Genomic DNA, 13,423 nt, shown 5'->3' with positions numbered 1-13,423 from the left:
CCAGGCTGTATAGCTGGGGATTCCATGCTTTTGCGTAGAAACCTTGCCCTTGCAAAGTCCAGCAACGTAGAGACAATTTAGTACTTCTTTTCAGGGGATTTTTTTTATTCCTCTTTCTTTGCGACCCCCCTAACAGTAGAAATTTGCCTGCATAGCCTCACCTCATGTTGCTGGGGGCATGACTCAGCAGGAAGAGCGATTAACAGCGTCTTTCGTTTTATGGTGTCCAATGGGTCATCTGCTGCTGATGTGCCTTCCCGAGACCAGTACTTTACCATAGTTGATGTCCGGTAATTTGCCCGGCACCAGAGAAAATGCCATTCCTTCTGTAGGAAGTGAGGTTTTTACACCAGATGATGTTTCTTTCCTGTTTGCTGACTTACACAATTATAGAGCAGACACTTTAGATCCCCTTATAACAAGATTAATGCCTGCACCAGCATCTTACAAGCAGCTTATAAAATCTAAACACACTCTTATAAATTCTACATCTATTTAACAATACTAACACACAGGGAAGGCAGCCTGATTCCAGTGGGCTTCTTGTCATGAGGACTGTCAGCAGGTAGGTGGGGGATGAGTGTGGTCCATGGGCTATGGGTAAATTAAAGTGTAGTATTGGATCCTCCTCTGCATGAGCGGGAAGGGGCTGTAAAATTTCACAAGTGTAGGTTGTTTCTATTCAGCAGGCTCTGTGTTTGCAGCTCACCTAAAAACAAGATCTGCCGTAGCAAAAAGAAGCGGATAGGTTCTGTCCTACCATTTTCATGTGCCCTAGTCTCTCAGTGCTAGCATGCTCTGCACAGGCCGAGTGGGAGTGCGTGTGCGCATTGGATGTATGGAGGCATAGCCCAAATGACTGACGTTGTTTTGGTGTGTCCCTTAGCTCTGTGTTTCAGGCTTTTCAGAGGTTTGCGGAACTCCAAGCTCTGGAATGGCCTGAGATACCACCAGGCAGTCTTCACTCGCAATTAACGAAGTTCATTGGTCAGTGAAATTCCTAGATTCTTTTTTAGTGGAAAGGGAACATGTTCTGGTGGGCGTTAGTGGTCCTTTGGGCAATTGTCATCAGTTCAGGCACTGCTGTAGCTAGCTGAAGGCCAAGGATGCTCTGATTCCTAAGCGGTCCTCCCCCCTCCCCCTCCTGGACACATTGTGACGGTGGAATTGGGATGATGGCCGCGCCTCAAAATGGTTGGAGAGTGGAGCTGCTGACAGAGCAGGGAGAGAAATCCCAGATAACGGCCTTTGGCCCAGCACCTTTACAGTTTTAGCCACGCAGGCTACAGTAACTTTAAACACCTGAGAGAAGACGGGTGTGTCTCTCTCCTTCTCCACGCCCCACCAAGGGTTCCCTCTAATTTTTCCCATCCACGTGCGCAATGAATTTTGTTATGTGCACCACTATGGAGATGATGTGTGACTGGCCCCATCAGTGGTCGTGCTGCTGGTGATTTATAATACTCCATTGTTCAAACAAACTAAAATCGCATGGCAAAGTGTCGGAAAATGGTACAAGTAAAGTAAGAGAGTGTCCTGGCAAATGGTCCTTTGTCTTATGAAGTCTCCAATAAATCTGCACTACGTCCTGTAAAACAAAACTAATATCCTACTACGGGATCAAACAGCCTTCAGCAAATAGAGGTTAACCCACAATACAGGACGGGCTGTAAGACACCCCAGGTTCATATAAATGAACGTCCCAGAGCATGTTCCAGATGATTCAGAATCAGGAGAACACACTTACCCATTTTCTCCTCTGAACTGTCTACACCTGTCCCATTCGGAGCCTCCTTCTATGGTCATGTTACTTACAAAAATTTTAACGTCATCCTAATGAAAGGAGAAAACCCAAACTCCCATCTGAAAACAATCTGAGCTGGGCAGGAAAAAGGCCAGAAGCTGCTTTACCCATAGATGAAAACTGAGATTTAGGGTCAGAACAATCACACTGTGTTTGGGATTGAGTCAAATTCCCCCTCCAGGTCTGCAACGCTTTCATCTCCGGCCCTCAGGAGTCTGATTTAGTGGGGGTTGAGACCAGTGTTCCCTCTAATTTTTTCCATCCATGCGTGGAATGAATTTTGTTATGTGCACCAAATTACCGAAGTAATGTGCGGCTGTGCGCCACCAGTAGAAACAAAAAACCGAGATACAATATATATTTTTAATAAGATACCATAGGGATAATTAGTCCAGCCAGGACAGGTTAGGCATTTTAGAACTCACTGCTCAAAGAATTAAACTTAAGCGAAAGAGAGAAATAAAAATTATCAAATGCATAGACCAGTCAAAAAACTCAAATAACAGCACTTTGAAAGAATAAAATTACAGGGAATATATATGCATTGCAGGAAGTCTCAAGAAGGAACAACAACAACAATACAAGTATGTGTTGGGAGGTGTGTGAGCGTGAGAGAGACACACAGCGTGTGTGTGTGTGTGTGAGAGAGAGACATGCATTGTCCCTTTAAGTATGTGGCCTTTTAGGTAGACCGGCACTCAAAACAGACACAGCAGCAGCCACCAGAAAGCTCCCTCCATCCCACTCCTGAGCCCCGTCGTGTTCCCCCCGTTCCCGCTCTGCAGAGATGGGGTACAGGGGCAGGGGACACCCTCACATCAGCGCCCGCCCTTCCCACCCGCTCTGCATAGCAAGCGGGAGGCTCCTGGGAGCAGTTCCAAGGCAGAGGCCAGGAGCAGCATGGCAGTGGGGGGAGGGGCACCTGAACTGTGCGGCACTTGATAGCCTGCTGGGTGGCTGCTTGGCCGCGCAGCTTACAGGAAACTTAGATTGGGACCACTGTATAAATGAGATGCTCAAGGTTGGTCTAGACTAGAAGTGGTAGAGGTTTGGTCCAGGTCAGGGCTAAACGTGCCAGCTACTAACCCCAACCAGTTTTCCTTCTCTAGTCAACCCTCAGAGGCAGAAAGACCCCTTGGCCCAGCAGCCACGGCTGCAGCAGGGAGGGGCTGATCGTATTCTCTGCCGTGTAAAAAGTTGTGAGTTCTGAATGAAACATTTCCCACATTCAAAGCATCTCTGCGTTCGCCATGGATCCTTTGCTATGAAATAAGAACTGAACTCTGAGTGAAACTCTTCCCACAATCCAGCCATTTATAGGACCTATCTCCAGTGTGGGTTCACTGATGTTAAGTGGTGACTTGTCACTCAACTTTTTCCCCACAGTCGAGGCATTTATGGCGATTTCTCCCATGTGGATTCTCTGGTGCCTAGTCAGGTTGAACTCCGAGGGAATTTTTTCCCACAGTCAGGGCATTAATAGGGTATTTCTCCTGAAAGGATTTGGTGATGCACAATAAGATGTGAGAAATGAATAAAGCTTTTCCCACAGTCAAGGCATTTATAGGGTCTATCTCCCGTGTGGATTCTCTGATATCCCATAAGGCATGACTTGTCACTAAACTCTTTCCCACACTCAGGGCATTTATAAGGTGTCTCTCCTGTATAGATCCTCTGATGTCGAATTTGGTGTGACCTATGATTGCAATTTATCCCACAGTCCTGGCATTTATATGGTTTCCCTCCCATATGGATGCTGTGCTGTGAAGTAAGATCTGAGCTCTGAAAAAAAGTTTTCGCACAGTAAAGGCATTTATAGGGCTTCTCTCCCGTAGGGGTTCTCTGATGTGTAATAAGGTATGCTTTGCCATTAAATTTTCGCCCACAATCAATGCACTTATAAGGTCTCTCTCCAGTGTGGGTTCTCTGATGTGTACTAAATTGTGATTTGTCACTAAACATTTTTCCACAGTCGAGGCATTTATGAGGTTTTTCCTGCCATGTGGGTGTTCTGGTGTCTAGTCAGGTTTGAACTCTGACTGAAGTTTTTCCCACAGTCGGGGCATTTATAGGGTGTTTTTCCTGTATGGATTCTCAGATGCACACTAAGATTTGAGCTTTGAAGGAATCTTTTCCCACATTCCAGGCACTTATAAGGTCTCTCTCCTGTGTGGGTTCTCTGATGTGCAGTCAGATCTGAGCTCCAACTGAAACTTTTCCCACACTCGAGGCACATATAGGGTCTCTCTCCTGTGTGAGTTCTCTGATGTGCAATTAGATATGAGCTCTGATTGAAACTTTTCCCACACTCCAGGCACTTATAGGGTTTGTCTCCAGTGTGGGTTCTCTTGTGTCTAGTAAGGAGTGAGTTCTGATTGAATCTTCTCCCACAGTCGAGGCATTTATAGGGTTTCTCTCCCGTGTGGAGTCTCTGGTGAATAATAAGGGCTGAACTGTCACTAAATGCTTTCCCACAATCCAGGCATTTGTAGGGTTTCTCTCCCGTATGGTGCATCTGATGTCTAACAAGCTGCATGTTCCAATCAAAACTTTCCCCACAGTCAAGGCACTTATAGACTCTTTCTCCTGTGTGGGTTCTCTGGTGTGAAATAAGATCTGAGCTCTGAATGAAGCTTTTCCCGCATTCCAGGCATTTATAGGGTTTCTCACCTGTGTGGGTTCTCTCATGCCTAAGAAGATGTGAACCTTGAATGAAACCTTTCCCACAATTAAGGCACTTATAGGGTTTCTCTCCCGTGTGAATCCTCTGATGTGAAATAAGGTGTGCGGTCTGGCTGAAACCTCTCCCACAGACAAGGCACTTGTAGGGTTTCTCTCCAGTGTGGATCCTCTGATGGGAAATAAGATGTGACCTCCGAATAAAGCTTTTCCCACACTCGGTGCATGTGTTTTTTCTCTCTTCTGTGGGGATTCTCTGCTGGGCTGTGGTTTCCTTGAGGTCCTTGCAATCTCCACCATCATTTATGGGTTCACAAATTTTCTTCCCTGGGTCGTATCCCAGCAGCCTCTCTGACCTGCGCTGGTTTCTGCAGGTTTTTCCTCGTTTATGACTCTCATAAAAATTCCCCTCGGATTTTCCCAATACCGTTCCCTGCAGACCTACGTCCTCACCACCTTCGTGCTCTGGATTCTCCTTCTCATTCGCCATTCCAACACGCTCTGGAATACAGAGAGAGAATCCAGACAGGAGTCATTCCCCGTGCTGGGGAAGAAAGGAATGAAAGGGGAACAGCAAAGAGGGGAAACACAACATGGTAACTGCTGGGCAGACTGAGAAAGGGAACATTTACTATCCCCTCTCTAATTTTTCCTTCTGTGAAGTGGGTCCCTCGTGCACCATGATCCATTAGAACTGGGATATTCCTTCTCATCCTCCAAGAATGGAGGCTCCTCTTTCTTTTAAACCCTCTCTCTTCCTCTAATTTCACAAGTGTACTGCACCAGGTATAACAACGGCCCCACAGGGTGAAGCCAGAAACAGAGGTTTTAAAAATAAATTAAAGAAAAAATGGAGCCTTCATGCTTGGAAGAAATAACCTTTTTGTAACAGACAACACGGAGCACCAGGAGAAATTGGATTCTGCCTCCAGATCCCTTCCAAACACCCTGGGGGAAGTAAAATCTTGGGGCAGGGAGGTCCTGCCAGATCTCAGTCAGCGTGGGTGGGTGACATTTACCCCATGGATGGAGCTAGTCCCAGGAAGTGAGGGGAACAGACATGAATGAATACAGACAGGACAACACAATGCTTCTGCCACTCTTTTTAGGCAGGTTTCAGAGTAGCAGCCGTGTTAGTCTGTATTCGCAAAAAGAAAAGGAGTACTTGTGGCACCTTAGAGACTAACAAATGCTCAAATAAATTTGTTAGTCTCTAAGGTGCCACAAGTACTCCTTTTCTCTTTTTAGGCACTAGCTCTAGCAGAGTTAATGCATGTACATCTACCTGAGCTGGGAATCCCACCTCCCAGATGCTGTGTAGACATAACCTAAGGGAATTGGGAAGAACCTGAGCAGAAGCCAAACTGGCCACATCAGAGACTCCCCAGCTTCCAGTAACGCAGGGGACGGGAATCCCTTACCCAGTGAGGTCACCATCTTGTAATTCTCCTGCATGACGTCCCTGTAGAGGGCTCTCTGACTGGGATCCAGCAGAGCCCCCAGCCCTGGGTGAAATACACAGCCACCTCCTCGAAGGTCACCGGCCCCTGAAACAACAAGAGTCCCCCACTCAGCACCTGCTGCCCCAGCCACAATCCCACTATTCATGGGGGAGGAGGGATGATAAAATGGAAGCTCTTGGTGGGAGGGGGGAGAAAGGGTAGCAGAATCCAACCCTCACCCTGCTCAGAGCAGCCAGGAGGCTTCAGGGAGGGGAGAAAGAGAGAGCTCCTTGTCCCTCCCAGCCAGTGGAGGAGGGCAGGGGCCTTCATGTTTATCACACACCTACTAGCCAGAGGCTGATAGAAGAGGTGGAGCCCCTCAGCAGGATCCAGGGACAGGAATCTCAACACCCTCCCCATTCCCAGCAGCTGGGGGTGAGGGGACGGGGCCTCTCCCCTGGGCCTCACTGCTGGGTGCCCCCTTCGTATTCCACATCAGCCTCTGCCTGGTGGGTTCAGACTCCAGCAGTGGGAGTCCAGTCCATTTTCCCAGCCCTGTCCAGGGAGTTTGTTTCCAGTTCCAAAAATGGGAGAATTTCCACCCCGCTCCCAAGGGGCGTCTTCTGAACATACTCAGGTGACTAGCCCAAGCCGCTATCGAGGCCGTATATTTAGGCGCTAACTCTAGCAGAAGTAGTGCATGGACATCTACCCGGGCTGGGAATCCCACCTCCCAGTGGCTGTGTGGACGTAACCTAAGTGACCGGGGTAGAACCTGAGCAGAAACTAAACTGGGCACACGAGAGCCCCAGGAATGCCACAGACTGAATGTGTCAGAGCAGGTTTGTCCCTCCCGATCACCACCTCCCTGGCCCTGTGTATTTCCTGCTCCAGCCCTTCTAACTCCAACCCACCAGCAGCCCCCTGAAGCTCCCCTCTCTGAAGGGGTTTCCCGTCACACAGCAGGATGTTTTGTATTGCTATATTTATGTACAGGATTGGCAGAATTTGATTATTTTTTATCATTTTAATGGTAATATGAATGTTTAGTTTTAAGGATTTATTTTCAATTTTATTGATTTACGTTGTGGGAACTTATGGAGTGGGTCAGACAAACAATTATTTAACAACTGTAGATACTGAGAATTTAAGCTTTACAAATGTTAAACACACAGTCATTATCACAGGTCAAAATACACCAAGTAAATATCTTTAAATCAAACTGTAAGAAATTCCTGAGCAGCATTTTATTCCTTTGCCTATCTGTACGTTTCGATTATTTCTGATGGAAATATTTTTTCACCCACCTTTTCTGTGTATAGGGAGAAACTGACATTTACGACAAAAATCTCATCCTTCCAAGCCTAGGTATGTAGAACAGAAACAAAATCTGAGCAGATTGATCTCACTATAACCCCCCTCCACGACACCAAGAGCAGGTCGTTCAGGCTGCCTGGCACACGTGCATTAGGAGACAGTGTGAGTGGGTCACACTCGGGGCTCTTCAGGAGAACAGGATCCTGCCCCCTGTCAGAGCAGGTGTCTCTGATGGAGCAAACAGGGCCCCAGCAGCCGTTCAGGGCTGGGCAGATTCACCCACGGCTGGGGCACGAAGGGGCCTGTCTCAGGGGAGGGAGGGGCTCCGAGTTTTCTAACGGGGTTACAATAATTCCCCCCCGACTCCATTTCAGTCTCATTTCTCTCCCCTCCCCGACAACCCAGCCCCAGGGACACAACAGGGAACCCCCCCGGGGCCCGCCCATGCCCCCCCCCCCCGGCCGCTCTCCCCCCTGCCCGAACCCCCGCGCTGGCCCCGGGCGCAGATCCTGGGCAGAGCCCGGGCAGCGACTCGCCGCTGGGGCCGCAGCTCCGGTCCCTCCGCCAGGCGCTTCCCAGCCAGGGAGCAGCTTCCCGGGGCGGCGGGAGCTGGGGCTGCGGGGCCGCTTGTGCAGAGTCACTGTCCTGCCCGGCCCCGGCCCTTTCCCCCGGGTCCCCCCATCACCTGCGGGCTCCGGCTCGGGGGCTGGTGCGGGCCGAGCCCGGGGCGGAGCGGGGGGTTAGTGCCGGTCTCTCCCCGCACAGACCCCGCCGGGGAGCAGCAGCGGCTGGGCCCGGCCCCCGGCTCGCAATGGAGGATCTGACCCAGGAAGATAAACAGAGGCAGAGCGAGCGCAGCCCGCCCCCTACCAGCACGAACCAGGGCCCTGTGGGGGCAGCAGCTAAGGACCCCCCGCCCCGGCCCACACCCCGCTCAGCCCGGAGGGCCCCGGCCCGAAATCCCTCCTCTCTGCCCGGTAGAGACCGGCCCGGCCAATCCCACCCACCGCCCGGGTCACTGAGAAACGCGCCCCCTGCAGCTCCGGGCAGGCTCCCTGGGAGGCCAGGACCCGCCACCCCCGCGGATTTGGGGACCCTCGGCAGCAATCCCCGGTCCCCATAGAAATCCCCCTTCTCCCCTTCGCAGGGATCCTGCGGGCTCCTCCTTTCCACCCTCCACTGACAGGCTTCAGTGCAAGAACCGCCCCGAGTGCTGGGGCAGGGGGCTGCCGAGCAATGGGTTTGCCTAGGACCCAAAAAGGGAGCTGGGGGCGGAAGGCAATTGCACCCCCTACAGGAAATGATTACACAGTATAATGTTCAAAACAGTGTTCTAGGGGAAGCAGAAAAATACAGTAGCAACAGTATTCAACTAGAAGAGCACGCAGAGTCCAATTTGTATACAAAAATGAGGTTACTCCACGTAAACACATGATCCTGATGTAGACAGTTTCTCTTTACTTTGTTGCTGGGTGAATTCCAGGTTCCCTGCACTGTTCCTATCCAGCCACCTGGCTACTGGGCAATAGAGACACCTGCTTATCAGAGGTTTACACAGGGTTACCATATTTCAGGTTCCCCAAAAGAGGATGCTGCTGGAAGGGGGGAGGCTGGAAGTGAAGGGAGGGTGCAGCAGGGGAAGGGTGTGTGTGTGTGGGGGGGGGGAGGGATATTTGGTAGGGAGGCTGCAGCTGTAGCATTTCAAGTGTAGCCAAGCCCCAAGTGAAGTGCTTTGTACTGTGTCAGACCCGAGCCCTGCATGCTTCTGGGCAGAGAGACCCAAAGCATTCCAACTAAAATCCCATGTCTTCTCCCCACTGCTTTTCTCCCTTTCTTCAGGCCAAAGGCAAAGGCTGCAGTGGATTATATCAGCCTAAAATAAAAAAAACACTCCTTAAGATTTGTTTACGCTAGGATTTTAGGTGGAGACGGGGGTTTCTAGGCATTGCATTTCAAGGCCCCTAAATAGCCTTGAAAAAGCAGTGACTCTGCAAAAGGTTTAAGGGTCATGATGGACAAGCAACTCAGCATGAGCTCCCAGTGCGATGCTGGGGCAACAAGGGCTAATGTGACCCTTGGATGTACAAACACGGGAGTGGGGAGGTCATTTTACCGCTGTCTATGGCACTGGGGAGATCAATACTGAGATAGCAAATACAGTTCTGGTAGCTGCACGTTAAAAAGGATGTTGAAAAATTGGAAACAGTGCAGAAAAGAAATGCACCCCTGAAGTTTCTGGCCAAAATGCATGCCAGCTTATGCTGCTCGCAGAGGTGGATTTATTATGCCGACAGGAGAGCTTTCTCCTGTCCGTGGTGATGGGATTCGGCCTGGCTTCAGGCCTGAACGGGTCTGTGGAAGAGTTCCCTGCCTGGCTTCCTTCTTGGCCATGATCTGCTCCTCTGTTTGCACAGTGCCAAGCACAAGGAAAACCCTTTCTTAGTAGGCCCTTAAACTGTAATGAACATGATTCATAATAATAGTCAGCCTGGTCCTTTCAGCCTGATCCTTCTGTAGCTCTTTACTATTCATAAGAACATAAGAGCAGCCATACTGGGAAAGACCAAAGGTCCATCTAGCTCAGTAGCCTGTCTTCCCACAGTGGCCAATGCCAGGTGCCCCAGAGGGAATGAACAGAACAGGGAATCATCAAGTGATCCATCCCCTGTCGCCCATTCCCAGCTTCTGGCAAACAGAGGCTAGGGACATCATCCCTGCCCATCCTGGCTAATTGCCACTGATGGACCTATCCTCCGTGAATTTATCTAGTTCTTTTTTGAACCCTGTTATAGTCTTAGCCTTCACAACGTCCTCTGGCAGAGAGTTCCACAGGTTGACTGTGCGTTGTGGAACTCAGGGATGGCTTCACTCAACACTCGCAGGCTAGTTCCTGTCTCTTTCAGGCCCCAGTGCAGCAAGTTAACAGTTCTCAGCCGTCTGGCTCTCAAGAGAAAACCCTACAGTTTCCCAGGTCTGCGTCTTCCACTTCCTACACTCTTCCGCCTCCTGACCGGATCTCACCTCATTGCAGGGATCAGGCAGTAACCTCCGTCTCCATTTCAGCCTCTGCCTCTCAGACTGCGACTCTCACACTCGCCCATTGGTGTTTGTTTATTGTGGTTATTTAGAAAGAGAATTGTTCAAACACCACAAATATCTCATGGCAGTGGGTGGGGAAAAAGGCCAAATAAAATAAAAATGGCCTCTTCTGACAAAGGGTCATTTGTCTTGTGAAGTCCCCGATAAATCGGCTTTTCATCACATAAAACTAAATTAATATCCAAAGACGTGAACTATTACATTTCCATTGAAGGGCTCAGTGTGCGGATGCTGGGTGGGGTTGGTGTCCTGTGATATATGGGAGGTCAGCTTAGATGTTCTAGTGGTCCCTTCTGGCCTTACATTCTATGATTCTATGTGACCAAAAGGCCTTCCGCAAAGAGGGAACAACCCACAATACAGACCGGGCTGTATGATACAATTAGTTTCGTGGAAAGTGACGTCCCAGAGCATGTTCCTTCTGACTCAAACTCAGGAGAACAGATTTACACTTGGTCTCCTCTGAACTGTCTAAACCTTTGGAGTCTTCTTATAGGATGATGTTATTTTCAGAAGTTTTAACATCATCCTAATGAAAGGGGAAAAACCAAACACTTGTCTACAAACTATCTGAGCTGGACAGGAAAAAGGCCAGAAGCAGCTTTACCAATAGATGGAACCAGGGATTTAAGCTCAGAAGGATCACACTGTGTTTGGGATTTATTCAAATTCCCCTCCAAGTCTGCGACACTTTCATCTCCAGCTCTCATGACTCTGATTTTCTGGGGTTGGGGACCACTGTATAACTGAGATGCTCAGGGTTGATCTAGACTAGAAGTGGTGGAGGCTTGGTCAAGGTCAGGAGGAAACGTGCCAGCTACCAACCCCAACCAGTTTTCCTTCTCTAGTCAACCCTCAGAGGCAGAAGCGCCACTCAGCTGAGCAGCCAGGGCTGCAGCAGGGAAGAGGGGCTGTGACGTGTAAAAAGTTGTGAGCTCTGAATGAAACATTTCCCACATTCAAAGCATCTCTGCATTCACCGTGGATCCTTGCTGTGAAGTAAGAACTGAACTCTGAGTGAAACTCTTCCCACAATCCAGCCATTTATAGGAGCGATTTCCAGTGTGGGTTCTCTGATATGTATGAAGTAGTGATTTGCCACTCACCTTTTTCCCACAGTCGAGGCATTTATGGCGATTTCTCCCATGTGGATTCTCTGGTGTCTAGTCAGGTTTGAATGCCGATTGAAGTTTTTCCCGCAGTCGGGGCATTTATAGGGTGTTTCTCCTGAATGGATTCAGTGATGCACAATAAGATTTGAGCTCTGAATGAAACTTTTCCCACAGTCAAAGCATTTATATGCTTTCTCTCCTGTGTGAGTTCTGTGATGTGCAAGAAGGTGTGAGTTGTCACTAAAACTTTTCTCACACTCAAGGCATTTATAGGGTTTATCTCCCATGTGGATTCTCTGATGTCCCATAAGTTGTGACTTTTCAATAAATTCTTTTCCACACTCAGAGCATTTATAAGGTGTTTCTCCTGTATGGATTATCTGATGTCGAATTAGGTTTGACCTACGATTGAAATTCCCACAGTCCTGGCATTTATATGGTTTCTCTCCCATGTGGATTCTGTGATGTGAAATAAGATCTGAGCTCTGAAAAAAAGTTTTCCCACAGCAAAGGCATTTATAGGGCTTCTCTCTTGTGTGGGTTCCCTGATGGGCAGTAAGGTGTACTTTACCATTAAAATTTCTACCATGGTCAGGGCATTTCAAGGGTCTCTTTCCAGTATGGTTTCTCCGACATGTATTAAATTGTGCTTTATCACTAAACATTTTCCCCCAGTCGAGGCATTTATGAGGTTTTTCTCCCACGTGGATTCTCTGCTGTCCAGTCAGGTTTGAACTATGATTGAAGTTTTTCCCGCAGTCGGGGCATTTATAAGGTGTTTCTCCTGTATGGATTCGCTGATGCACAATAAGATTTGAGCTCTGAAAAAAAGCTTTCCCACAGTAAAGGCATTTATAGGGCTTCCCCCTTGTATGGATTCTCTGATGTGTATTAAAGTGTGCTTTGCCATTAAACTTTTTCGCAGAGTCAATGCATTTATAAGGTCTGTCTCCTGTGTGAATTCTTTGCTGTCCAATAAGGTGTGAGTTGTCACTAAATCTTTTTCCACACTCAAGGCATTTATAGGGTGTCTCACTCGTGTGGGTTTTCTGGTGTCTAAATAGCTGCGATCTCAAACTGAAGCTTTTCCCACACTTTGTGCATGTGTTTTTTCTCTCTTGTGTGTGGATTCTCTGCTGGTCTGTGGTTTCCTTGGGGTCTGTGCATCCTTCTCCACAATTAATGGATTTGATCATTTCCTTCCAAAGCTGATTTCTCTCAGACATGCTGCCCTGACTCTCACAGGATCTTCCCTGGTCAACACTGCAGGAAACTTTACATTCATATCTTCCTGATACTATCCCGTAGAGTTCCATTTATTCAGGACTTTCCTGCTGGGAATTCTCCTCTTCATTCTCACTCACCTTCCTTTCACCTGCTGGGATAGAGAGAGAATCCGGACAGGGGTCATTCCCCAAGCCAGGATGAAAGGGGAACAGCAAAGAGAAGAAAGATGACACAGTAACTGTTAGGGAGATTGAGAAAGGTGAAATGGACTTACCCATTGTCACAGTTTCAGGGGCCCTGAAATTGTACTCCCCCTCTGCAGTCCACCAAGGTCACACACTTTTAGGCTTCAGGCTCCCAACCGTCAGCTCCCGTGGGTGCAGAATGATGCGAGACCTGGGGGTTCAAAGGATCACATTGAGCAATGTGCCAGACAAGAATGGACTTTGGGGGGGGAAAGTGTTATGTGGTTTTCCTGGGGGATACATAGTGGGGGTGAATGCAAATTCCCCACCTCCAGTCATGAAGCTATGGCCTGAGAAGGGGACCATGGTCTGCCAATTAAAGGCCCAACCTGTATAAAGGAAAGATTGAATGATTTGTAGATTCCAAAGCCAGAAGGGACCACTGTGATCATCTAGTCTGATTTCCCACATTGCACAGGCCACGGGACTGCCCCCAAATAATTCCTAGAACAGATCTTTTAGAAAAACAGCTAATCTGGATTTAAAAATTATCAGTGA

General features: G+C 48.7%; 2 protein-coding genes across 7 annotated transcripts in view; both read right to left on the bottom strand.

Annotated features, from left to right (window-relative positions):
- The window catches only part of LOC114022341 (zinc finger protein OZF), a 793,526-nt gene that overhangs the window by 143,423 nt on the left and 636,680 nt on the right, over positions 1-13,423 (bottom strand). The window lies entirely within an intron of this gene.
- Positions 2,157-8,001, bottom strand: LOC102942646 (zinc finger protein 501). The gene is made up of 4 exons (XM_037914013.2): positions 7,928-8,001; positions 7,233-7,289; positions 5,905-6,030; positions 2,157-4,984 (listed from the first exon to the last, which is right to left on the bottom strand). Exons 3-4 carry the CDS (start codon positions 5,936-5,938, stop codon positions 3,786-3,788), a joined length of 1,233 nt encoding a protein of 410 aa, XP_037769941.1. The 5' UTR covers positions 5,939-6,030; positions 7,233-7,289; positions 7,928-8,001; the 3' UTR covers positions 2,157-3,785.

This window comes from Chelonia mydas, chromosome 14 (genome assembly GCF_015237465.2).
Source record: "Chelonia mydas isolate rCheMyd1 chromosome 14, rCheMyd1.pri.v2, whole genome shotgun sequence".
Classification (NCBI taxonomy): domain Eukaryota; kingdom Metazoa; phylum Chordata; order Testudines; family Cheloniidae; genus Chelonia; species Chelonia mydas.
This window is presented reverse-complemented; position numbering and strand designations above follow the sequence as displayed.

What these genes read in the sequence shown, in the direction of transcription:
- LOC102942646 (XM_037914013.2), bottom strand. Translation starts at nt 5,938, where the DNA reads ATGCAGGAGAATTACAAGATGGTGACCTCACTGG. An exon ending in CAAGATGGTGACCTCACTGG is followed by an intron (nt 4,985 to 5,904) that starts GTAAGGGATTCC and finishes TCTGTATTCCAG; the next exon opens with AGCGTGTTGGAATGGCGAAT.